At 47.8% G+C, this 24,553-nt stretch overlaps 1 protein-coding gene across 1 annotated transcript; it reads left to right on the top strand.

The window, feature by feature from the left end:
• Positions 1 to 3,281: 3,281 nt before the first annotated feature.
• Positions 3,282 to 24,075, top strand: LOC144120018 (uncharacterized). The gene is made up of 4 exons (XM_077652503.1): positions 3,282 to 3,660; positions 6,518 to 6,710; positions 17,557 to 17,633; positions 23,997 to 24,075. Exons 1-4 carry the CDS (start codon positions 3,611 to 3,613, stop codon positions 24,073 to 24,075), a joined length of 399 nt encoding a protein of 132 aa, XP_077508629.1. The 5' UTR covers positions 3,282 to 3,610.
• The last annotated feature ends 478 nt before the right edge of the window (positions 24,076 to 24,553 follow it).

Here is a 24,553-nt window from a genome sequence, read left to right on the forward strand (position 1 = left end):
GGATCCATCCCCTGCGCCACAGGCAATAGTGCTGGCGGGCCCTTAATATATGTGAACTTACTCGGCCGGCACCGTGTGAAGTGGCAGCGCATACAGCTACGAAGGCGAAGATGGCAGACACGATTTCACATGTGAACTAGCCTGGTGTCTCTGCGTCCACACGCGGTAGCAGTGTGGGTCTGCAGATTACAGACCAGGGACTGTAGAATTCGGGCGGCCGCGCAATAGTGCTACGTGCCTCGTCGAGGCGCATCAGAATTAAGTCGTGCCAGTGGTTTGGGAGTTTAACGTCCCAAGGCTGTACATAGATTGTGCGCAAAGCCATTTTCGAAGGACTCCGGATTGACCGATATTATTTTTAGATTATGTATGGTAAATACGCCATCTGCTGTAAATACGACCATGCGGAAGAAGAGGCCAGGCAAGCGTGAAACCGGTAGGAACGGCGTATGCGTTACCATATTGGTAGTATCAGCCGCACGCCAATGCTAAAACTCTCAAACCTCAACAGAACAGGATTCATTAATGCGCATTGACATCGCGAAATGCGCTTTCTAATTTCGCACAAATTTAAATGCAGGGCGATTCTACCTGTGACACTGGGGTGAGCAGGCTAACGCCAAAGCCATTCAAACACCGCGGAAAGGATAAAGAAAAAATTAGCAGTGGCTTACCTCGGCTATGCCAGGATATACGTAGCGTGGGCTACGCTAAGCCGCTGAGCATCAATTGCCGCTGGGCGGCAATTTCGCTCTCCTTCTCCATGGCTATACCACACTGGCAAACGACCCTCTATATGTATACCCCCACTGATACCTCTGCGCATGCGCACTAAATGAGAGGCGCGATCAAGCAGTTCCGGCGTGGCGTCACACATGGCTACTGCGCAACGGAGGCGCACAGCTGGGCGCGCGCCGGCGCCAGTGCGTCTGCCGCGGCTATGACCGGAGAGGCGTTCGCGTAGGCGGCGGTTCCGGAGCGCTAGCTTTGCACCGTGTGACGTCACTGCTCCTCGCTCACGCAAATAATGGCTCTCCAGGAGCCACGCAAAACTGCTCAACCTCGGCCAGTGTAGCTCACGCTACAAAAGGTAGCAGAAACATGTCACCAGCAGGCACGGCAAAAGCAAGCAGGTCGAGCTGAGCTAGCACAATTTGAAGACACGAAGAAAAAAACGCGAGACACATTCGTGCCGCAGTTTTGTTCAAAGGTTGGGTTTACTTTCAGTTTTAACTTCGTACACCACGTGGCTATGTACTTTGGACACTAAACTACGCGTGACGAAAACAGCGCCCTTTTGAACTATTGGCTTCACGCCGCGCACACGAGCTGCTCCCGCTATAAAGCACGAGAGGGCGCGCAAAATTTTTGCAGAAGTGTCAAAGCGCGAGCAAAACCATCGAATGGGCGCGCTGTTCTCTCGCAACGGCGTCCACGAACGAGCGAAGAGAGGATAGCGTGCGCGAAGCAAGCTCCTCTCACAACGGCGCCGAAACGTGAGCCAGAAAGAACGAGCACGCACCCGCAAAACTAGTTTCCTCCACGTGCGTGTGCCGCAGACGCACACAAGTCAGTGGCGAAGCCCGTCGCCTTGCCTGATCAATTACGAGGAGGCGCTCGGAGAGGGCGCTGTTCACTGGCGTTCGCAGCGCCCTCTGGCCCAAGTTGTGCCCCTGTAGTTCTTGCTTCGCTATTAGAGAGATTATATGCACCGGGGAGAAGAGGGACACGAGAACATCTGTTTCTGGAATTTTCAGGTCCGGCCACTCTCTTCAGCTGTCGCGGTACACACATATCTAACAACTTGGTATATGAAATCGACTGCTGGTAGTACCGCGCACCCAAAATAAAGTTCCATTTTCTCATGAGTCGAATCAGCAGCATCGTTTTTTTAACTAGCCCTACCATCTATCGCAGTCTTGATCAGAAAGATAGAAAAGAACATTTAAGGAGAAACTTGCCATCCTTCTCTGTACTTACACCTCTCCTTCTGCCTCTGATATCTTCTTTTTTTACCTCAGCAAACTTGGCACATATCCACGCGGGTGAATTGGCCAAGGCACAGTGGTGAATGCCAAGGAAGTAGTTGCGCGGAGAACAAAAGGCGTGAGACGGCGAGGCGAAATCTGAATTTGAGAAAAATTTTCTCAATGATTTAAATAAATTAAAGAGATCATGAAGTAGCAGGAATAGAACAAAGCCCACTTTTTGGACATGCGGTAAAATTTTATATACAGTTAACAAGGCAACCAACCATTTGCATTAATGCAATCATGAAGGTAGCCGCAAACACAACTTAACTAGAACCACTTGTCGCTCGTACCGAACGACCGAACGGGAAGGAGTCCTAACCTCGAAAGAGGGACCTACTTTGCCTACTACTTCTTCCTCCTGTTGATCTTCCTCCAGGATCCACTGTAAAAATGAAATTTAGCGCTACACACCGCGGTGGCCCAGTGGTTAGGGCGCTCGGCTACTGATCTGAAGTTCCCGGGTTCGAACCCAGCCGGGGCGGCTGCGTTTTTGTGGAGGCAAAACGCTTAGGCGCGCAAGCTGTGCGATGTCAGTGCATGTTAAAGATCCCTAGGTTGTTAAAATTATTCCGGAGCCCTCCACTAAGTCACCTCTTCCTTTCTTTCTCTCCCTCCTTTATCGCTTCCCTTACGACGCGGTTCAGGTTTCCGCCGATATAAGAGACAGATATTGCGTCGTTTGCTTTCCCCAAAAATCAAATATTATTATTCCGCTACCACAGAAAACAATAATAATAAAAATATTTGGTTTTGAGGGAAAGGAAATGGCGCAGTATCAGTCTCATATATCTCTGGACACCTGAACCGCGCCATAAGGGAAGAAATAAAGAAGGGAGTGAAAGACCAAAGGAAGAAAGAGATGCCCTTCAATTTCGACCACTTGGGGATCTTTAACGTGCACTGACATCGCCATCTCAAGTTTTTCGCGGAATTCCCACTGATGTCCCGCAGTATCCATTTCAGTTTTTTTCTTTGATCGTCTCCGTTCCATTGTGCCCGATCAGAAGCCCGCGTACGTGACGGGCTCCCAGGTTTCGCGATTGTAGACGTGAAATACATGCCGGCCAAGGAATTAATCGCGTGCTCAGAGCGTCCGAAATATTTCCGACATGTGTCCCTGTGCACGCGCAGAACGAACGGAAAGGCAAAAAAAGAAGCTCTCGAGGTATTCGTTCTTCTCGCGCCTTCTGCTCGAGCGGCGCGAGACAACGAACGCACGCCATCTTTCCTTCAGAACCATTCCTTCACGATACGATGCATCTTCAAGCTATGTGCGTCCACCCAGACCTTCCCTACTGGTCTTATGCTCAGCTCCACCAGAGCGGTTCCGGGCTCCTCCTCGCGATGGAGAACGATGTAGGAAAAGGAGCTGACTGCTGCCGTTGGAGCTGCCGGATCATCGCAGTGTGTACTACGCGGCCATCCAGGCATCCACTGGCCGCCGAGCTCGCCAAGCCCTTCGTCACCTCGGTCCGTCGCCTCACCAGTCCCATCGGAGCAGATACTGCTAGTGACTACCACCACCGCCGCGGTCAAGGCGAGGAGGCGCTGAAGCTCAGTGAAGGGCCTTTGCAGACATGCACCCAGCCGGGCACAGCCGTCAGCCGTCCCTACAGCGACCTGCTCGGTGAGTTGGCTCTCGAGCGTTCTACTCTGCAGAGTTGCTTTGGTAAACTTAGTGAATTTTCCTGTAAGCTGCTTCCCCGAGTCCTGCATATGATGCCTTCAATCAGAACGAGTGTTCAGAAGGTTCAGCATGTCTTTATGCAGGTCCATCAGCCATAGTTCAAAACTAGCCAGGTGGTGTTCTATTGCGTGAAACAGTACGGGGCAACGCAGAGTTCTGTTTTCATGCCTATGGCAAGGAACCGGCTTCTCGGTACTCGTAATCTTTTTGCAGGACATAGTTACTAAAGTGTAGCATGTCTTGCATGATGAGGAAAAGCTAGCAGCTTGCTGTTGACAGGATACCGACAGTAGCTCACTGACAGGAGCCCGACGTCACAGCGACGCTGCACGTTGACGAAAGCCTATGCAATATATTCAACTTGATTCCTCACCCTCCCCGCCCGCCTATAGCTCCCACGCATAGTTTTCACCCTTGCTTGTCCCATTGAACGAAAACCCGCCTCTGTGTGTGGGAGTGCATATGCGCGCGCGCGTGCGCGCGTCCGTGTTTGTGTGTGTGTATGTGTGTGCGTTTGTGTGTATGTGTGTGTGTGTGTGCGATTGCGATGGCATGTGCTGCCAACCTTGGGTTCGTATGGTCTAGGTTGCTCTTCCCGTGCAACCTACCTTGCACAACCAATCAAGTGAACTCCAAGTGCCCTGTACGCGCGCACACGCGGGTGTGTGTGTGCGTGTGTGTGTGTGTTGTGTGTGTGTGTGTGTGTTGATGATTGGTCGTGCAAGGTTGGCCGGGAAGAGCAACCTAGATCGTACAAACCTAAGGTTGGAAGCACCTGCCATTCAGGGCACTGGCCCACCGATTAATCGCTGCTCCACTGCGCCAGGAGTGGATGAGGACTCGCAGGGATTAATGAATGTCGTCTTGAGAATGACCTTTTGGTGACGGCAGCTCGTGCGGTAGCTCGTGGGGAGAGGGGCGCGAGTTGCAGTACGGCGGCGACTTCCTTCACGAAGTTAGCGCGCAGACAGGAAGGTGTACGTGCAGTGGCATCACGGCGGCGACTACGTAGAGCAATCTTGAGGTATAATTGCGAGGTGCGTGGCATCGGGTTACGAAGTGAGCGGGCGGTCTTGTTCCTTCTCACACGTAAGCAGTCCTAAATGTATCTGCCGACTTTTTTTTAAAACGCGCTTTTTTGGAACCTGCTCAAAGGACGCATCAAAGTACCCGCGCACTTTGCCCTCCTCGACCTCTCCGGATTCACGCAGTTCGGAGATATTGGTCATCGGGCAGAAATGGCGAATCGGCATGCAAAAGTAGATTGGTCCGTGTAAATCAGCACGTGCGCGAAACTATTCCTGAATGCTTGGGCATGATAAAACTATCGAGACCATTTCTTCCACCTATTGCCCAATGATCTAAAGACGACGTGTCTAGGCACTAACAGGAAGCGTCAAAGCGTGGTTCCAGAATTCTCGGAGTGAAAGCGTGGTTTACGCAGCTTGATAGCTAGCCCGGCCATTTCACTGTTTCCCATGACATAATTTTATGCTGCTGTAAAGCGGCAACCGCAGAGAAATGCCTTGTTTCAGCAATCAAGCGGTCGAGAAAAGCCGAAAATCAATATCTGCGCGGAGTCAGTTTGGTATAACAAAGGAACTTGAAGCCTGTAGAAAAGAGTAAGTTCTGCCCACAGATTATGACATCATTCATGGAGGCGCCAGCAAGCCATGTGCAGTGGTCCCACCAGGTCATGCTCCCTGCGAAGGGATTTTATATTGACGTTGAACTATCGCTGCCCGTACTGCAATCCTGAAGTCTCTGTCCACAGGGCGAGAATTTTGGCATGCTTATCTGTGTAGTTGGTTAGTCCAGTTAGAATGAGCTGGTTATACGCTATATTCATTCGCCTTCACGCAGCTCCGTGAATTTCACACCACAACGTATATACACCGAAGCACAGCACGAAGCGAAAGTGACACCACGGAAAAAGAAGTGACTTACATCTTTGTGTCACTCAGTTGTGCCAGACGAGTCATTTTTCCGGAGTTGAGTTCCTTTTAGGAAATGTTGCCAGAGTTGGGCGGTGATGTGGTATTGTAAATACGTGCACATTATGAATATTGTAAAAATGAAATTCCGTATTTGTGAAAGCAAATCAAATTATCAGAGATGAACTAATGACGTGAAAGCGTTAGGCCATTTCTTATTGTGGACATGAACGGCGATAAAGAGTTGCGAGTGTATGCACATCGGTCGTGTATGCGACTAAGTATTTCTTCTTTACTTATCTACTTGGTGGTGAAATAGCAGTTTTGTTCACTTAACATTTCAGCAGAAGCATTTGTGCAGCCACGGTTTAGCACTAAACCTTATTTGAAATGTCGAGGTGTCACGTGAGATCATATAAAATAGCGCAATTAAGAACAATGAGAGGTGCCCTAAATTCGATAACTTATCGTCAGCGCTTTCGTTTCCTTCCTTGTAAACACCACTTCATCGATCAGCAGTTTTGATAATTACCGATTTCCATGTATGCTTTTATCATCCTGTAAGAAAACTATGTGGGCAGATGTTTTCATGCATGCTTTTATAATCCTGGCAGAAAACTATGTGGGCAGATGTGGAGACAAGGTGGCCGCGGCTGGAACAGGACAGGATTAATTGGAAAGATATGAGAAAGGTGTTTGTCCGGCAGTAGCCATAGTGAGGCTGATGATGGTAACGATGATTCATCTTTATTAAAGATCCACTTTTGATGCACGAATTTTTTTTGTCTGTGGCTTTAAGAACCGAAATTCAGTGTGCCTTTTTTGTTTATTGGAAATTATTGCGGACGTTTTCTCGAGTGCAGCCAACGGAGCAGTCGTGGAAGCCGTTGCCAATGGAGCAAGGCATTTGGCTTACGCTCCGTGCATGCCACCCTGTGCGGTGGTGACTCCCAAGGCACCACCCAGGTTGCCATCGCCTTCGTGATGATGGCCCTGCAGCTCGATCTGGAAGGGGGTCCGGCCGCGCTGCTGCTGCTGCCCCTGCCAGTCGCCTCGGTGAGTGGCGTGTCCCAAACTCCAGCACACTGCTCCTTGTTCGTTCCGCGTCCTCAGGGGTCCAGGAGGGGCCCAAGTTAGCCGAGGTGATATGCGGCTTTGATGTCCATTGAGACACGCCTGATTTCAGAATGGCAAGGGTGAGGGAGATCGCCGTACTTCCATGCAAAGTGTTTGCGGCCCACTGGCAAATAACTATATGTCAAGGAGGCTGTTAAATGCAGATTTGGGGCTACCATAGCTTCAATAGTCCTCCATGACGTCAGCAATAGAATTTTAATAAGGAAGGGCGTCAGGCAAGGGGACACGGTCTCGCCAATGCCATTCACCGCTTGTTTACAGGAGGTATTCCGAGCCCTCAATTGATAACAGTTAGGGATAAGACTTAATGAAGAATGCCTACATAATACTTGTTTCGCTGATTACATTGCCCTGCTGAGTCACTCAGGAGATGAATTGCATAGCACGATCAATGAGTTAGACAGGCAGACCAAAACTGTGGGTCTAAAAATTAACATACAGAAAACTAAAGTAATGTTCAACAGCCTAGCAAGGAAACAGCAGTTCACAATTGGTACCGTGGTGCTGGAAGTGGTAAAGCACTACTTAGGGCAGGTACTGACCGCTGATCCGAATCATGAGAGTGAAATAACTCAAAGAATAAAAATGGGGTGGAGCGCATATGAAAGTTTCTCTCAGGTCATGAATGGCAGTTTACCAGCCTCTCTCAAAAGAAAAGCATACAACAGCTGTATCTTACCGGCACTCACCTAGGGGCAGAAACGTGGAGGCTAACGAAATGGGTTCAGGAAAAATTAAGGACAGCACAGCGAGCCATGGAAAGTAAAATGACAGGTGTAACGTTAAGTGACCGGAAGCGGGCAGAGTGGGTGAGGGAACAAACGCGGGTTTATGACAACCTAGTCGAAATCAAGAAGAAATGGGCTTGGGCAGGGCACGTACTACTTACGGCAAGATAACCGCTGGTCCTTAAGGGCACAGGGTAAGGTAAAATTAGAAAAAAATCGCTTTTTTTTTCTTTTGGAATTTTAGAAGTTCAATTCTTTCTACACATGTTCCATGATCGCACTTTCCTCAGAAAGCCATATTTACGGCTGAAAAACGCTTTTTCCGAAACCAAGTAGTGAGCGGCCACGCCCCCTTTCAGGATTAACGTCAATTGTTTCAACCAAAAAGTCCACCACCTGATTTCAAAACTTGTCTAAAATCAGCTACATATAAAAAATTGTCTGGCAACTGTTGTACAGCTCCTCTTTTTTAGCCAAGACAATCCTGAGACGCTTTGCACGTTTTTTCCACGTTTCTGCAACCTTCATGCAGCTGCGTCCGAGTGCTATCCCTTTCGATCAGTATTGTAAATTGTGCCGGTGTTGGTTGCTGCTGATAAGTTGAGATGCCCAGGGCAAAGAAGGCCTTCGTCAGGCGTGAATTTCACGGCAACCGCTACGCTCATCGTGAAAAAGCAAAAGGATGTCCACGACCGAATGAGATCCCGAACGCCGAACGCGCCAGCTCCTCGACATCGAAGCTTTCAAGATTTTCTCTGTGCTTCCTGGAAGAGGATGTGCTACAGAGCAGCAGCCAATATGCCTTAATGGACATGGACGGCATTTGTGCCGCAATTACACAGATTTGTGTGTGCAGAGAGTGCGGTGGAAGTGTTGAGCTCATCGAAATTGTGACAAAACGGGTAGGTGTTGCAAGCGTTTACAGTTTGGACTGTGAAGTGTGTAGTGCCGCACAACGATTTGAGACGTCGAAGAAAACTACTTCTGGCCTCTATGAAGCCAACCTCAGGTTAGTGTATGCCTTGAGGTCCATTGGTAAGGGAATGGCTGCAGGAAATATACTCTGTGCTATGCTAAACCTTCCTAAGCCGCCGACAAAGTTTGCGAAATACAATCAAGAGCTTCTAGGTCACATCGAAGCTGCTGCTCAGGAGTCGATGAAAAGGGCAGCTGACGAAGCTGTGCAGCTGAATGAGGGGGATAAAGACATCGCAGTTGCTCTTGATGGAAGCTGGCAGAAGCGAGGCCATACTTCCAATAACGGCATAGTCTCTGCGACCAGTGTAGACTCTGGGAAAGTGCTGGATGTGGAGGTTTTGTCTAAACGTTGTCCAAAGTGCAGCATCAAGGGTACAAACAGTGACCCCCTTCATAGAGAGGTGTGCCAAAGCAACTACCAAGGCACCAGCGGTGGAATGAAAGTCGCAGGAGCACTGAAAATTTTCGGCAGGAGTGAGGAGCTTCACGGCGTTCGATACGTCAAATACCTTGGGGATGGTGACAGCAAGGCTTTTATGGCTGTGAAGGCACAAATGCCATATGGTGATTCCGTTGAAATATCCAAGGTTGAGTGCATAGGGCACGTGCAAAAAAGGATGGGCACAAGGTTACGAAGGTTAAAAAAAGGAAACAAAGCAGGAAAACTCTCTGATGGAAAGAGCCTCTCGGGCCGAGGCCGACTGACTGATGCAGTGATAGACATGCTCCAGACGTACTATGGTTTGGCCATCAGAAGAAATGTAGGAAACCTGGATGAAATGCGAAAGGCCGTTTGGGCAACCTTCTTCCACTTATCGGCCACAGACGATGACCCATGCCATGGACTTTGCCCAAAGGGACCTGATACGTGGTGTGCCTTCAACAGAAGTCAGTCAGAGGGCAAGCCATTTTTCCACAAGGAGAGTTTGCCTGCATCTGTCTTGGAGGCTATCAAACCCATTTATAGGGAGCTATCGAAGGCTGAGCTCCTAGAGAAGTGCCTGCATGGGCGAACTCAAAATGCAAATGAGTCGTTCAACCATGTTGTTTGGGAACGCGCGCCAAAGAATGTGTTTGTTAGGCTTCGGACCCTACGGATGGCAACACTGGATGCTGTTCTTTCATTTAATGATGGTAGCATCGCACGGGCCAACGTTTTGAAGGCGTGTGGATTGAACCCAGGGAGCAACACCATCAAGTGGCTGAGGGAAGCTGACCATAAGCGCATGTACTTTGTGGACCGAGCAACACGACAGCTTACAAAAGAGGCCCGACAGTCAAAACGACACGCCGAAAAGCGAAAAAATGACGGCAACAGTGACTACGAAGCAGGGGGCTATAAACCAATTACTATGGAGGCGTTTCTGCGAATAAAAAATGGTTTTTCACATCTTTTTTCTCTTTACGCTCTATTATCTCAAAACAGTGTTTTTTCTTACAAAGGTACCATTATTTCCAATGCCTTTCAAGACAGACGGCTGATTTTTTTTTTGCAATCATCTACATAAGTGTTGCCAACTACTGAACTAGAATTAAGCAATTTCACTGAGCAGTTATTCTGTTATGAATTTTGAAATGCGCAAAGAAAGGCCAGACTTGTGTACTACCGGAAAAAATTTTATTAAAAATCGAATTTTCAACACATTTTAAATATTCTAGTTCAGTAAAAAGAGCACAAAATTTGGCAATGATATATGTATTATTAGGCTACTGTTATTAGTTAGTGAGAAACATGTACCTCAACATGGCCTAAAATGCATGGGAAGTATAGGGCTTACCCTGTGCCCTTAAGCGTAACGGAGTGGGCTCCAAGAGTAAACAAGCGTAGCAGTTGGCGGAAGAAAGTTAGGTAGGCGGATGAGATTAAGAAGCTTGTGGGCATATGGCGGGCACAGCTGGCAAAGGACCGGATTAATTGGAGAGACGTGGGAGAGGCCTTTGCCCTACAGTGGGCGTAGTCAGGCTGATGATGACGAAGATGGGGATGATGATGAGGATGATAATACGGACCCTTTATCAATGACAAGGGCATGTAGTAACTGCAGATCCGGGCCATTAGAGGGTAACAGGAAAGAAAAAAAACGGCTGAGGTCTATTTGGAAATGCTCAGAGGTAATGAATAGCAGTTTACCAGCTTCCCTCGAGAGAAACTGATGCAACAGTAATATCTTGGCAGTAGTGACCGCTGCTGCGGAAACATGGAGGCTAATGAAAAGGCTTGAAGTTAAGGACAGCTCAACGAGCTTTGGAAAGTAAAATAATAGGGGAATGTTCAATGACGGGGAGAATTTTTGATGAAAAGTAGCGTGAAGGAGAAACGGAAGGCTGACAGAGCGACACAGACAAGCGCCGCCTTTTCATTATGAACTTTAACCAACCCGCCCAGCATTCTCTATTTTTGGGCCGAGAGCAGAGTAGAGTGGGTTAGGGAACAAACGCCCGATAATGGTATCCTAGTTCAAGAAGAACTAGTTATGAACGGAGAGCGAAAAAAATATTAGATCTAAGATTACCGGCTTAGCGCGTTTATCAGCGAAAGTTTATTGGTATTAGCAGCTGAGAGGTCGGAAGCGGAAAGCCGTTTAGGAGGTTCGCAGGCGACTTCCCGTTTATGCGTCTCAAAGGACCGTTTTGGCGTCTATACGCTCAAGTGCATAGTCGACCGTCTTCTGTTCGCGCTCTTCGGTGTGATCGAGTTGCTGGCACATTTCACGGACTCCAAGGCCCGCTTGAACGAAGAAAATAGTCTAGTTTCCAGTGATGTCTCTTTCCCAGACTAAACCCTCCGTTGGTTTTGGGGAAAGAAAACGCGCATAACTGGCTCATCGGGTCAGTGGGCACTTATGTCTCGCTGGGAAGTACGCAGCGGTTGTGTTCACCTAACGCGTCGCGCATTATACGGCATCTGCTTTACCCTCTAAACTGCTGCTGCTAACTGGCTTGTGCAAATCTATTACACCTTTATCCGTAAAAACTCGAGGTCTCTTCGGGCGAGGGAGTTCATTCCAAGTGAAGGCAAACGTAGCTGCATGTGGCAAAGCATGTGGACTGATCAGAATATTAAGTTTGCGAGCACAGAGTGGCCGCGGCTGGCGCAGGTTAGTCTCAGATAGGTGAGAGAGGGAGAGGCGTGTGTCCCGCAGTGGACCGTAGTTGGGATGATAGTGATGATGTCACGATGGCCGCTGGAAGTCGAGCTCTACACTGGTATACGAGCAGGAACAAAATGTTCGGCTTCTTTTGTTTCCCTTATTACGTACATTACCAACCATAATCTCCTCTTATTACGCTTTCAGAGAGATTCGGCGCACGTAATCGAATCAATAGGTCCTATGTGCGTGACAAAAAAAAATGAGCGAACTTCTGCCTAAATTTTATACACGTCCGGAAGCAGAATTGCCGGAATGATAAAGACGATGATGACGGCAGAATTATTTTTGTATCATCGCGCCGCAGATGGAAGTTGATGAAGACGACAATGTGCAGTGCACAGCGCGCAAGTGTGTTGTGGTTGAACGCCAGGTGTAGTCGGTTGTGGCGATAGCCTAGTACTTTCGTGCAGCGGCCAGCGAAGCTGATGTGTTCTCTCCGCCGCGGGTACCGAATCCCAAGCGCGGATATTTATTTCATTTATTTTCATTTGCTTCTTTCACTTGGCACAAAACCCACAAACATCGCAAGATCTTGCTCGGAGTTTACCCATCGGAATACTGCTTCCGTGCTAAAAAAAATCGCTCACGAAAAAGAGGGCAGAATTAAGGCATACAGAATTTCTTGGTAGTTATATTGACACGTCTACGGTTCGGTACAGTTGCAGACGACGCTGCACCTCATCTTCACGGAAGTATCGGTCCTTATCGGAGCACGAATTCAAAAGTTATGAAAGACCAAATGCAGGTCTATAATTTATAGTGACGGCCCTTTATGCCTGACTGCAGCTAAGTGTGCGCACATAGAAAGAATTTGGCAGAAACCTCCGCCCAGCGGCCCTAACCTCCGAACAGGATGCCGGACATTTCTCATCTCTTCTGGGATCTCCATTCGCTCATTATCTAAAGGGTAACGAGCACACTTAGTTATGGTATGACCAAGGATGTCATACAGCATTCGCTTTCCCAACGAACGGCGGAGCAGGTTGCTGATCTTACTTCATGATTAGTTGGCGCAGGTCACTTGGTAAGAAAGTTTCTCCATAGTGTAGAAAAAAAGACGGCTTAGTGAGAGTTAAAGCAAAAGAAAAATATTCCCACTGTAATTGCAAATAGGATTCACATCTCTCTTACCTACGGCGCTGCCACATTCACGCACACTGAAGTTTGGACGATTGTTTCCTCATGAAGGACGCGTGCTCAAGGTGGTAGTCTGCCTCCTTTCTCAAATCTAAACTCAGCAGCACAGACTGCTTGGGCGAGTTCATGCATTGCCAAGAACATGGACAAAGAAGGACTTGGACAGCAAAACACTCGTGTCTCCATGTTCTTGTGCGCTTGTCCGTGTTTTGCACACTCAGCGTTTCCCCAATGTATTTTCCTGGTTTTTTACTGTTTTTCGTAGCGATTCTAAATGATTGCTTATGCTCCGACGTTATCTGCGGGCGGGTGAGCACCGGCAGTGGTCGGTCACGTCCAGTAGGCAACGCCGCGCCAAACGCAAATTTGGCGTGCCTACAGTGCAACCACTCTGACACGGCGCAGCGTCTGCGCCTGGAGAAGCGCATGCGCACAACGCCCGACATGCCATCAGTAAATTCAAGATGGCTCTTTGCGTTTCTTCGGAAAGGTACAGGACCTCTCCAAACGTGAATTCCACGGTGTTGAAGGAGCAGACGATGATTGATGCCAGATGGAGACAAAGAGAAAATATATTTACAGGATGTACAAGGGCAAACTGCGTTACAAGTTGAGTTACACAGACAGTCAAGCTGTAATTGACAAAAACAATTCTCACACAGAGAAACTCGACAAAACCTTACTCATCGACCCGAGGTTAGAGTCTAGGTCTGTAGAATTACGTGCCACTGCTCGGAGCCACTAGCTCAACTAGACAGGACTGCCCTCCAATGATTTTGCATGCAATTTTAAAGTTTTTGCTAACAAATAAGTTAGGGCGGTCATATTTCGAGGGCCGCCTTAAGATTCGATAACCAATGGAGGTAGCCACAGCCCCTGAAGGTTGGACCCAACTTCGAGCACGGGGCTTGGCTAAAAAGAAAAAGAAACATACAGAAAACATTCTGAAAACCCTCTCCCCAGGGGGGGGGGGGGAGTTCTCACCCTTATTGCTTGATGCTTTCCCCTTCCCTGTCGCACCCGCGTGTAGCCTCTCGAAGGATGAAACTTTTTTTATCTAATTTGCGGGACCACTGATCCACTGGCTCGCCGCAGAATGTCAGACGGTGGAGAACCGCGACGCTTCGGTGCCATCTAGAATGACAAAAAAAGGGTCCATCGCGGAATGCGAAGTTGTTCCCAATCTTCCGCGGTGGGAATGCTGCCCAAGACCAAGCGGCATTACGTGCTCGTTGTGCGCGCCTCGCATGCTTTCTTGGTGCGCTTATCAAAGCCAGGTGTCTTCGGCCGTCGCAGCGGTGCTGTCAAGCAGCCAGTGCCTCCTGCGCGTTTGCCACTGCTTGCGTGGGGGTGGGGGCACGCGGGTAGGGGCGAGCTCGGAGTGACCGCAAGCTAAGGAAATAAAAAAAATGTACGCGTTGATGAAGCGCGGCCTTACACCATCTGTAGTGGATTTTCGAAGCCGCTCAGTACCGTGGACAAGAAAGGCGGTGTGGTCAGGCCAGCAGCAGCTGGCGCGGTCGGCGCGGAATAGAGACTGTTCCATTGCTTCCATTGCTTCCATTCCGCACCCGGTTATTCTTCCGCCATGATTCCGTGCTGGGCGCCGTAGAAGCGCGCCGGAAGCCGCCGAACACGCTGGTGGTCGAGCGCCGTTGTACGCTGCTGGAGTGTAGTGGGTCGCGCTTTGGCCGACGTTACGTCGCTATGTTATAAGAATCGAAGAATAAGTGCTTTTTCGAGATTTTCTACTTTGGCAGCACAAACATGCAGTATCTGTTTCATAGGAAGCATTCAACGAAATGGGCCGCACACATCTCAAGTCCTTGTAACGAGGTGGGTTACATGTTGCTTCATCGCGGCAGCGCGGAGGCGCACCTGCGCTCCTTAGAGTTCGTACACTGATTGATTTGCATCTTTAGAAATACGCGCATGTGTTGGACAACTAGAGGCAACAAGCCCAATGATCACGTTACACAGTATTCGCTCCCACAGAAACTGTTTCCAAACATTTGTTGGAGTGGGCTTTGACTTCGGATTTCTTGTGTATGGCCCTTTGTAGTTGTTCACCTGACAAAACAACGAAAAATGTCATCCTTGACGGTAGTCTATGTGCATTTTCGTGGCGCAATATGGTCGGTGAAACGGGATGAAATTTGGTGGTACACGCCATGCAACATTCAGAAGACTATTTTGTGCAAGATAAATTTTTCTCCCACCTATTTTTTTTTTTCATATCGAGCAGAACGAAGCAAACGTGGATGTCCGTGAAGCACGAATTCCTAAACAAACGCTATTACGTTATATTATTGAGGAAAGATTTGCTTTATGGAGCTTCATCACGCTTATAACTGCAAAACTGCGTCCCTGTTGTTGTTGAATATGCATTCAAGCAGGCGTTGTTGCATAGTGCTGCATAGACAGGATGTGTATGAAGAAATAAAAGGACGTTGTAAGACTTAAAAACTGCGAACGCTGTCCTGCTAACCACCGCAGTATTCATCGTAACAATGTGCGTTGATTAATTTCTTCACGGGAGGTAGCTCTTTCTACTAAAAATGGAGGAAGGCCTACACAGACGCCAGCGGATGTCCCGCTTATTTACTCCGCCCCTTTCTATAGTGGTGGTACTAAGACGGTATATTCCTTTCCAAACAGTGTCCACTTCATCCTGCTCGTGCATTTTCCCTACGGATTTTGGATGTCAGCAGCAACTTTTGGTGCTATATGTGATGGGGGCTATGTTGTAGTCATCCGGAAACGTGTCCAAGTATATGCGTAAGAACTCAAGTGAAATCGATAATGGAATGATCTGTACATAAAAACAAATTCAAGCTTGACGTGGCACCTAAAAGCAAAGTATTTTCATAATTCTTGTGAGAAGCTCCGGAGTACGTCTTGCCATGCGGCTCGACTTCATGTCGCGCTTCGCAAACAGAATGCTCTAATATGCCGTGACTACCACATAATATCCGGAATAAACTCGCCGTGCACTGCGACACGTTCCTTCCTGATATCTTAAGTAATTACACGCGCAACACTAGTGTAGAAAGTGACATACGAGTCATCTAGAACTGTCACTTCTAACTGGCGGATTCACTTTAACAGTGAATATCACATGTATTGCGTGAATGCATGTCTTTGTTTCGAAATCAGCGCCCACTGAATACGTAAGTCCTGGCGTACAGACGAATATTGCTAAGGCGCCACTAAAGGCAGACTAATATTGACCTTTCATGATAAATTAGTGTGCTATAATGAAAAGAGGCTGAATTACTCACAGAGGAGGAGAAAAAAATGTGTTTCTCGTTCGAGTGGTCGAGTGGTTGGCTTCCTTATTCGAGGAGTCCACTGGAGATGGCTAATCGACTTCCTTGCTGAACGAGCGCTTCTTGTCCATGCAGGGTATCGCCGGTGCCTCACACCGCTTAAATGATGTGCTAGTTGTCTTTAAGTGTTGGTGTTTGCACACGCACCCCCATCCGACGTGGAAGAATGTGGGACCTACGTCGGCGCACCAGGCGCGGAGGTCACGATATGTTAGTGGGTACATCTTGGTGTATGTAGGTATCGGAATGTGTTTGTTTGAAGGAGTGATAGCTATGCCGTGTTGAGTGTTGAGCTTTTTGTGAGGGGCAGGATAAATCCCGCGGTTAAGCCGCTAGGCCTCGAGTCGTTCGCCGTAACAGAAGGCCGAGCGCACGAAGGTAAAGGGTGGGCACTGATCGGACGATTGGTAAAATCCCGCTGGGTTGGTTAACGCTCGAGCTAAGGCGTTTCCTCTTTCGTCCCATCCAGTCCCGCGTGGCCCGGCGTCCACGTGATTCGATACTGTTCTTCCAGCTTCGGGTCCAGCCTCTCAGCTACCAGCAGCGGCGTTCACCCGTTGGAAGAGTTCCGGCTCTCCTGTTGCGAGTTTGTTACGACGAGAACTTCGCTGCCCTCCTCTCGATGGCAAGGAAATATAATAAAGGTCACAGCTGGCGCCACCCCCGGTCCTTGATGCAGGAATCTGTGACGTTTTGATACAATTATTTACGCGCATAACTCTGAGGCTAGGGAACATCACCATTCACTTTCAGAGGGTGATCGCAGCGCCATTTCAGTGTTGACGTCACGAGTCTGAATCGAACGGCGGGGAAATTTTCAGTTGCAATTTTCTCGGCAAGAGAAGCGTCTTTTCTTGCTGAACAAAGATAAAAAATAGCCAGAAAACGCAACAAAACGGTTTTTGCAAAGAACAGAAGTAGGATGCGTGTTCAGTGCCCTTTTTACGTACGAAGAGCTCATACAAGCACCGGTTTTGCATATGTTGAGAGTCCGAAACGACAGGGCTTCAGAAAATGGAATATGCAGAAGGCGTGCAACATTTGCAAGCGTGAGCTTGTCTTTTTGAAGAGGTGACTGGTTTTTCCATAATGCTAACACGGCTGCAAGCATATATAATTAGGACATGCAAAAGAACAAATGTGCTCACACAGCAGCAAATACTTTCGTTGCATGCCAGCACAAAGGGCAGTGTCCTAGTCTGTGACTGGCGAAAGTTCTTCAGATGTCGCATTGCGATTGAGTGTCATTGAAGGAGCAGCCAGCATTTCTGAGAATGCCTCACACTGGCCCGAACTACCTCTCCGACCTTCGATTTTAATATCATATGCACCACAGAGGTCACTGGCGAAGAGATTGGTGCGTTGAACACGATATTTTAGTGACTGCAGTCTGTGTCTCTCTCTGATTTGCCACCCTCATTATCTTTTCTCGCCTACGCAGGCCGCCGGACCTCAAGTTCATGCGCATCCTCGGAGCTTTCGGCTGGTGCCGGGCAGCCACGGAGAGAGCTGGCGGGCGTTTAGATTTTATTTTTATAATATTTTTTTTTTATATTGGTGTTCCGGATACATTTCCCATAGTATTGTCTTGTATTAAATCAAAGGAATGCACCAGTGGTGTCGTCATTCACATTAACTAGCTACAGGCGCTTTGAGAGCGCCTATGCACCTTTGTTCTTTGGGGATTGTTCACTCCTAAGAAGCGAATAAAACGAATTCAACTGCATTAAAAGATGCTACAAGAAAGACTGAGTACGCCACGCAGAGTGGACAGAGCATTAAGTGAAGAGAAGTTTTGTAATGAAGAGTCATCACTCGCCCAGATTCTCTGCAGTGCCCCTCTTCTAGGCCGTATGACAGTAGCTGATGCGCTCTCGACACCGCCCACGTCACGCCAAAAGATCCGCCGAGGGGAGCTGCACAGAGATAGCATGCTGTCGCTCGGCAAAGTACTGCAGCAGTTTTCGCTTCGGACACGGTACGCTAGCGGCCGGGCGATGTATTACGGAAACAGTTCATTATTTCAGTTATTGTTCTAAGAGTTCTATTGTAACCCTTTTGTTTACTTTGAGAAGTGGAAATAAATACAGATAAGAAAATTGAACATTTTAATCGGACTCCTATAAAATACAGTACCGCTAAACATCACCCCACCTGATATTTGGGGTAAATAGCCAGCAGCCCGAAATTGGGAGGTTGCGCTCTGTTACGCTATGTGAAGTAGGATTCTCATGATGTCAATCTCCGATAAAGGAGCGGATACAGCTTCACGTGATTCGACGTCACCGTCACCGCCTCGTCTGTGGACAACTTCTCGTCCCTCTCGTACTCTGCCGGTGCTTTCCTTCTCTTCAAGAACAAAGCTTCAGTTCTTCCTGGATGGTCACCTATTATATTCTCGAGGCAGCTCTCCTTCTTATCGCCAGAATGTCAGCAGCAGCCTTTGAAGCCCTGAACTGGCTGCTCACCCACAAGCACTCTATCCACCATCATCTTCAATAAACTTTTACTCACTCACTCATTCACTGTCTGTAAACAAAATTATTTTCTCGCCTTCCTCATACCCACCGTATTCATCCTCTGTGTCTACCACTTCTTAATTAATGTCCGAGCTCCCAAAAAAAGCTAGAATGTTGTGCTAGCACATAACATCATGTAGCTCCTCGCAACAGTAAACAAGGAGCTGCCTTTCCTTTGCGGTTATAGTGCTTGTCAAAGCTCTCACGGAGACTCCTGTTTTCTTGCGAGATTTTCTTAGTTCGAATGCGTTGTCATCTTTTTCTAAACCTTGCAGGAACGACATTCTAACTTCTCTGCCATCTTTCATTGTGCCCATACAAAATATCGCAGACGTGACGGGTGCTCGGGTTCCACAAATGTACCCGTCTAAAACATCCGTACACTGAAATTACGCGCGTGCAAATGGGGCTACGAAATATTAGCGACATGTTTTCTTGAGCACGCGCGAATCCAATGAGGAGGAAAAAATAATGCCTCGAGCCTGGCTATGGCCAATCCCCCTTGTGGATATGTCCCATTTTATGAGGCCAACAACAACAACAACAACATCAAGTCCGCGCGAGACATCGAACGCCCGGCATCTTTTGTCCAGAACCATTTCTTCATGATGCATCGCCAAGCTATGTGCGTCCACCCAGGCCGTCCCGGTCCACCCTTTTGTCAGCTAAATCAGAGTGGTTCCCGATTACAGTTTGCGATGCAGGACAATCTCGGACAAAGAGCGAACTGGTGCCATGAGAGCTGCGAGAAGAGTGCAATCCGTGTCACGCAGTCATCTGGGCAGCCATCGGTCGCACAGCTTGCCAATCACTTCGTCTCCTCGATCCGACACCTGAGCTGCTCACAAGCCGCTGGTAGAGCGCAGCCGTCAGCGGTCCCCCAACGACCTACAGGGTGATTAGGTAGTTAGGGATCCACTGCGAGCATCGTTGGTGGGCAACAGTTCTTAATGCGCCAGCATTACTAGCTTACTTATGATTAAAGCCGCCGGAATGTGCTAGTGTGTGCGCTTTATGATGGTGCTGCAAATAAAAGTGATTGTAAAAAAAATGGGTGACGTTATCAAGTGGCCGTAGAATGCAACACTTCAAGCCAGGATCCAACGTTTCAGAGAATCATATACATATCGTTCTGCATATACTTCCCACTGGTCGACCTCAACGTGGCGCCAGTTTTCCCGATTACATTCGTGCATGATTGTGAAGCTACCGATTCGAGTACAGCTTTCCCGGTGGTGTCATACGATTTCATATTGCGTGTACCTTACAGGTGCTGGTAAAGTTGGAGGCTACCTTGCGACAGTGATTCGAACCGACCACATACGCACCTTTAATAGTATGCTTTCCCAGACTTTAACTTTTCCCTTCAGGCTCGGTTGAGGTGTGCGACAGTTGCTGCCCCATTTATTTTACTGAGAAAACAATTTTCGTACCAAAATTGTGATGCAACCATTTATTGTACAGCGTTCCGGGTTGTATTATAGGCTCGCGCTTGTGTGTATCGGTGGGTATCAAAGCGTCCAGGGACAGCAAGGACTGTAATGATTTCGCATTCCCACAATTAGGCAGACTTAAGTGTGTCTATCAATTTTTGTTTCCCCCTCCTGCTTGGACACAGCTCCTCGATACCCATAAGCCTTTGCAGGACATAGAGACATGGCCGTAGCATGTTTTGCTTGTGGAGCAAAAGCTACCAGCTCGCTGTTAATCCTGACGACAGGCTTCTGATAGCTGTGGCCTACCCTCATTTCGAAGAGGGGGGACATTACACAGATACGCGCAAATGAAGAAAGTTTACAACAGGTTTCGCACAGTGGCACTGCAAATTTCAGCTACAGCTACAGGGTTTGGAGATTCCCATGCCGTTTATTAACTCTGGGGAGAGGTGCCTTTTTCCAGAGAGTGTTGTAGTAGCCAGGTGCAGTCACGAGTTACGTGGCGTAATGGATAGGGGTGGGAGTTGAGTGGGGCGAGGTGTAGAGATGAGTCACGCACGGTAATGCATGGTAGGAGATGATCCCTATATATACATACTGCGGGGCTTAGTTTGGACAGATAGTGAAGGAGCAGAAAAAAGGTCCTAGTACGAAGAGGGGGGCCACTGCTGTCATAATTGTGTTCAGACCAATAAGTCAGCAGCATTCTGGCCAATCAGCGTGGACCCTTGCAATGACATCAAGTGTGATGTCAGTCTATTGCCTGGCTTCTTCATGCATGACATAACGAGCCCCGGTATTCCCTTCCTTTTTCTGGTCAGTAACCTAACGAGGGCCTGGTTCTGGCAGTCTTGATGCTATAGGTAGCATAAAAGGGTTCTCGCACAGCTTCCCCCTCCCTCACCGTTCTATCACGTTTCACGTGGCAATCGCGGTAATACCGGACTTACTACTTCCGTTCCTATGGGAGAGGGTGGCGATGCTGAACACTCTCAAGGTTCGACTACACTACACATAAATACCCCCGAAAGCAGATGGTTTGAGAACCGTCACCGTAACTCAGTAGGTAAAGCACCGGACACGAAATTAGGAGGTCGCGTGCTCGGATCCCACATTCGGCATGGTTTGCTTTTTTGTGTTTCCTAATAAATATCCTTCAAACAAGTAAAGAATTGCATTATTAATCCGCCATTCATTAACACCAAATATTAAGAAAAAGTCTCCTGTGATCCTTGGTTCCAGTGACCATTACTATTTTTTACAACTGGTGGTGAGTCAGAGGGCCGCTCTTTTCTTCATGCACGTTTTCAGATCAAGAATTAGTTCTCAGAAGTGTGCACATGTAATTGTAAAAGATGCCTGATAGTGCAATTAAGGCCAATTAGAGGTGCTCTACATTCAATAATCATTAGCACTTGGGTACCATTCCTCATGAACTCCATGTCATCGATCAGCAGTTTTCGTATTTCCGAAATGGCATGTGCACGCACTTTTTTATGGTCCAGCTTCACACAAGCTTCACACAAACCGGGGAGCAGGTTTCACCTCGTGACCATAGGTAAATCATGATTGTGTTCTAGCACAGCATCCGCCCCCGCCGTGCTATCACGTTTCACGTAACACTCGCGGTAATACAGGACGTACTACGCCCGCCGCTATGGACGAGGGCAGCGCTGCTGAACACATTAATGGTTCGGCTGTCGCCCTAAATTGTTTGGTTATTTTTGCTGCCTTCCTTTATTGCGTTCATTGCAACTAAATCTCGTGATCCGCTTCCAAAATAATCAGACATAGTTGCAACGAATCATTAGTTGCGATCCGCGAGACGAAACAAAAGACAAAAAGAAATGATGCCTCAGCTCTTCGCTGAGGCATCATCCGGCCCTTCTCATACGTGAGACGTCTGGAGCTTGAAGCCAATGCTATAAAAATCCAGACTAAATCACGGAGCTCATTATTCTGCTTCAGCAACAGTCTCTAAGTGCCCACTTATGTGTGACGTCCGCTAAAGAGCGCACACAATTGGAAGAATTTGCCAGTAATCCCTACCGAGTGGCTGCACGTCATGAACACTGCCCGCCCATATCTCAACACCTTTTGTGTGATCTCCGTGCGCTCAGTTATCGATAGGGCAATGCACACAATTTGCTGTGGTATGGGCACGGCTTACATGCTGAATTCGTACTGCCTTATTTTGGCGAAGCAAGTTTCTGAGCTCACTTCATTTTTATTTGTCAAAACCACTGTGAGAGAAAGTTGCGCAATATTAAAAGCGAATGCCGGTCTAGATAGACTCAAAGGGAAATGAAAATCAGTACATTCGCAAAGACTTTACATATCGTTTTTAGCTCCTCGCGTTGCCATTACACACACTGGAGCTTCGAAGATCGCTCCCTGAGTGAGTGACGGTCGGCAAGCTGCCATCCCCCGGGACCACTCTTGCCTCTCAGCATTTTTCCGCTGGTTTACTCTTCGCTTCCCATAGCACTTTTCACTTAGAGGCTGAGCGCGCAAACAGAGGAACAAGTTAAATGCTGGGCGAGCACTGAGAGGTGATGGCGACAATAGGCGTCAGAGGTGAAAGTCGCCGTTCCGTGACTTCTCAAAAATTGTGGCATTCCCAGCCATGGGGAGCAAACCAAAGCTCATGCACCTCGATGAACGACACACTATAGCAGTCGAAAGCAAATTTTTGTTTTTCTTATGCTTGCAAAAAACTCGAAAGATTTCCCCGTCACGCTGAGCGACTTACGCAGTTATCCCAACCTGTTTCTCGCTCTTTCCAGCCACACATTTTCCACGGCATGGTGTAATATGGGTAGCTACCCCCTTACACAAGGAATAATCTTGTCAGCCACCTGTGCCAATTCTTCTTATGACAGCTCTGGAGGTACTGATGCGCTGAACGCCCCGTAGACAGGCACGCTCCAGTCTTTTAAAGCCGACATCTCTGGCTCCCTGGCGCAGTCAACCAAGCGGCGCCAATCAAGTGCACCCCCTGAAGGCTCATTTTATCTTTTAAAATCAGTGCACGCTGAATACGTCAGTCGGTATGTTTATGTGCATCGATAAATTAACCTGCTCTTATCTAAAGCGGCAGCATTCACTGGAAAAGGAACTTTTACTACCTATCAAACCTGTAGAAATGAAACACGTGTGACCCTTCAGCGGTCGCCTTCGCAAGCAAAGGGTGATGCGTGATTATGCGCGCATTCCTAAGGCTAGGCAACACCAAAACAGATATCGTGCAATTATTTTTGGTCATGATATCATGGACTTCAGCCGAGTGTTGTAGTGAAATTTAGGCATGATTTTCGAAGGTAAAAACGGCCATAAAGAGCCACAAAAACCGGTTTTACTACGAACAAAAGTCAGTGTTCCCAGTATCACTTCAAAGTAAAACTAATGCACGCATTTTGCATGTGCTTAGAGTCTACACCTATGGGGCCACCCAAACTCGAATTTATGAAACATGCAGCACATTCATTTGCTTCACCTCTTCCTTCAGAAGAGTCGACTGATCTTTTAAAAACGTCCAACGCTGCCTCAAGCACCACCTGCACCTCACGGCCATTTTTTAACGGTCTTGTTGAATAACGGCGAAAATAAGGACTACCAAAGGAGCAAACGTGCTCGCATACCGGCGAATACTTTCGTTTCATGTCGGCATAAAGTGGAATATCTAAAACTGGCTAAAGCTCTTCTGCTGTCGCATTACAGTGGAGTGTCATTGAAAGAGCAGCCGCCATTTTCGAAGGTGTCTCTCCATTACCGGAACTAACACCGCCTAACACCGTCTAACACCGCACGGGCCTGTGAGGTCACTAGCGAACAATTTGCGGCATTGAACACGTTTTTTTTTATGATTGCATCGGTGTTTCCATTTTGATTCGCCACCCCCATTCACTCTTTTCTCTCCTACGCAGACTGCTGAGCCTGGAGTTTGTGGGCATCCGGAGCGCATTCGGCCGGCCCTGGGCAGTTACAAGAGCCAGAAGGAGCTGAAGTTTTATTTTTGAATACTTTTTTTTCATATTTCCGAACTGGATACTGTTGTCAATACTATTCTAATTTAATAAAAAAATATTTAATATTTATTTAACCCAGAAGCGCTCGACGAACACTTATTAACCGTTGTTCTACGGGGTATTTTTCACTCGTAAGAAGAGGTTAAAGCTCGAGGCCTCAATTGCGTTAAAAGTGCTTCTAGATGCTACAAGAATGGCTGAGTGCATACATACCACACATGGTCGCCAAAGGATTCAGTGAGTGGAAGTTATGTTAATTATGATGTAGAGTCATTACTGACACAGATAATCCACAATATTTAATCGCAGGCCATCTAAAGACAGGTGCTGAGCTAAAGATGCATCACGCTAATGGCCGTGCTGTCCATGCTCTAAATAGTTCGCTATCTCAGTTATTGTTCTAATGGCTGTATTTTACTCTTTTTACGTACGTGGGAAGCAAACAAAATTGCCTA

Source organism: Amblyomma americanum, chromosome 1 (genome assembly GCF_052857255.1).
Source record: "Amblyomma americanum isolate KBUSLIRL-KWMA chromosome 1, ASM5285725v1, whole genome shotgun sequence".
Classification (NCBI taxonomy): domain Eukaryota; kingdom Metazoa; phylum Arthropoda; class Arachnida; order Ixodida; family Ixodidae; genus Amblyomma; species Amblyomma americanum.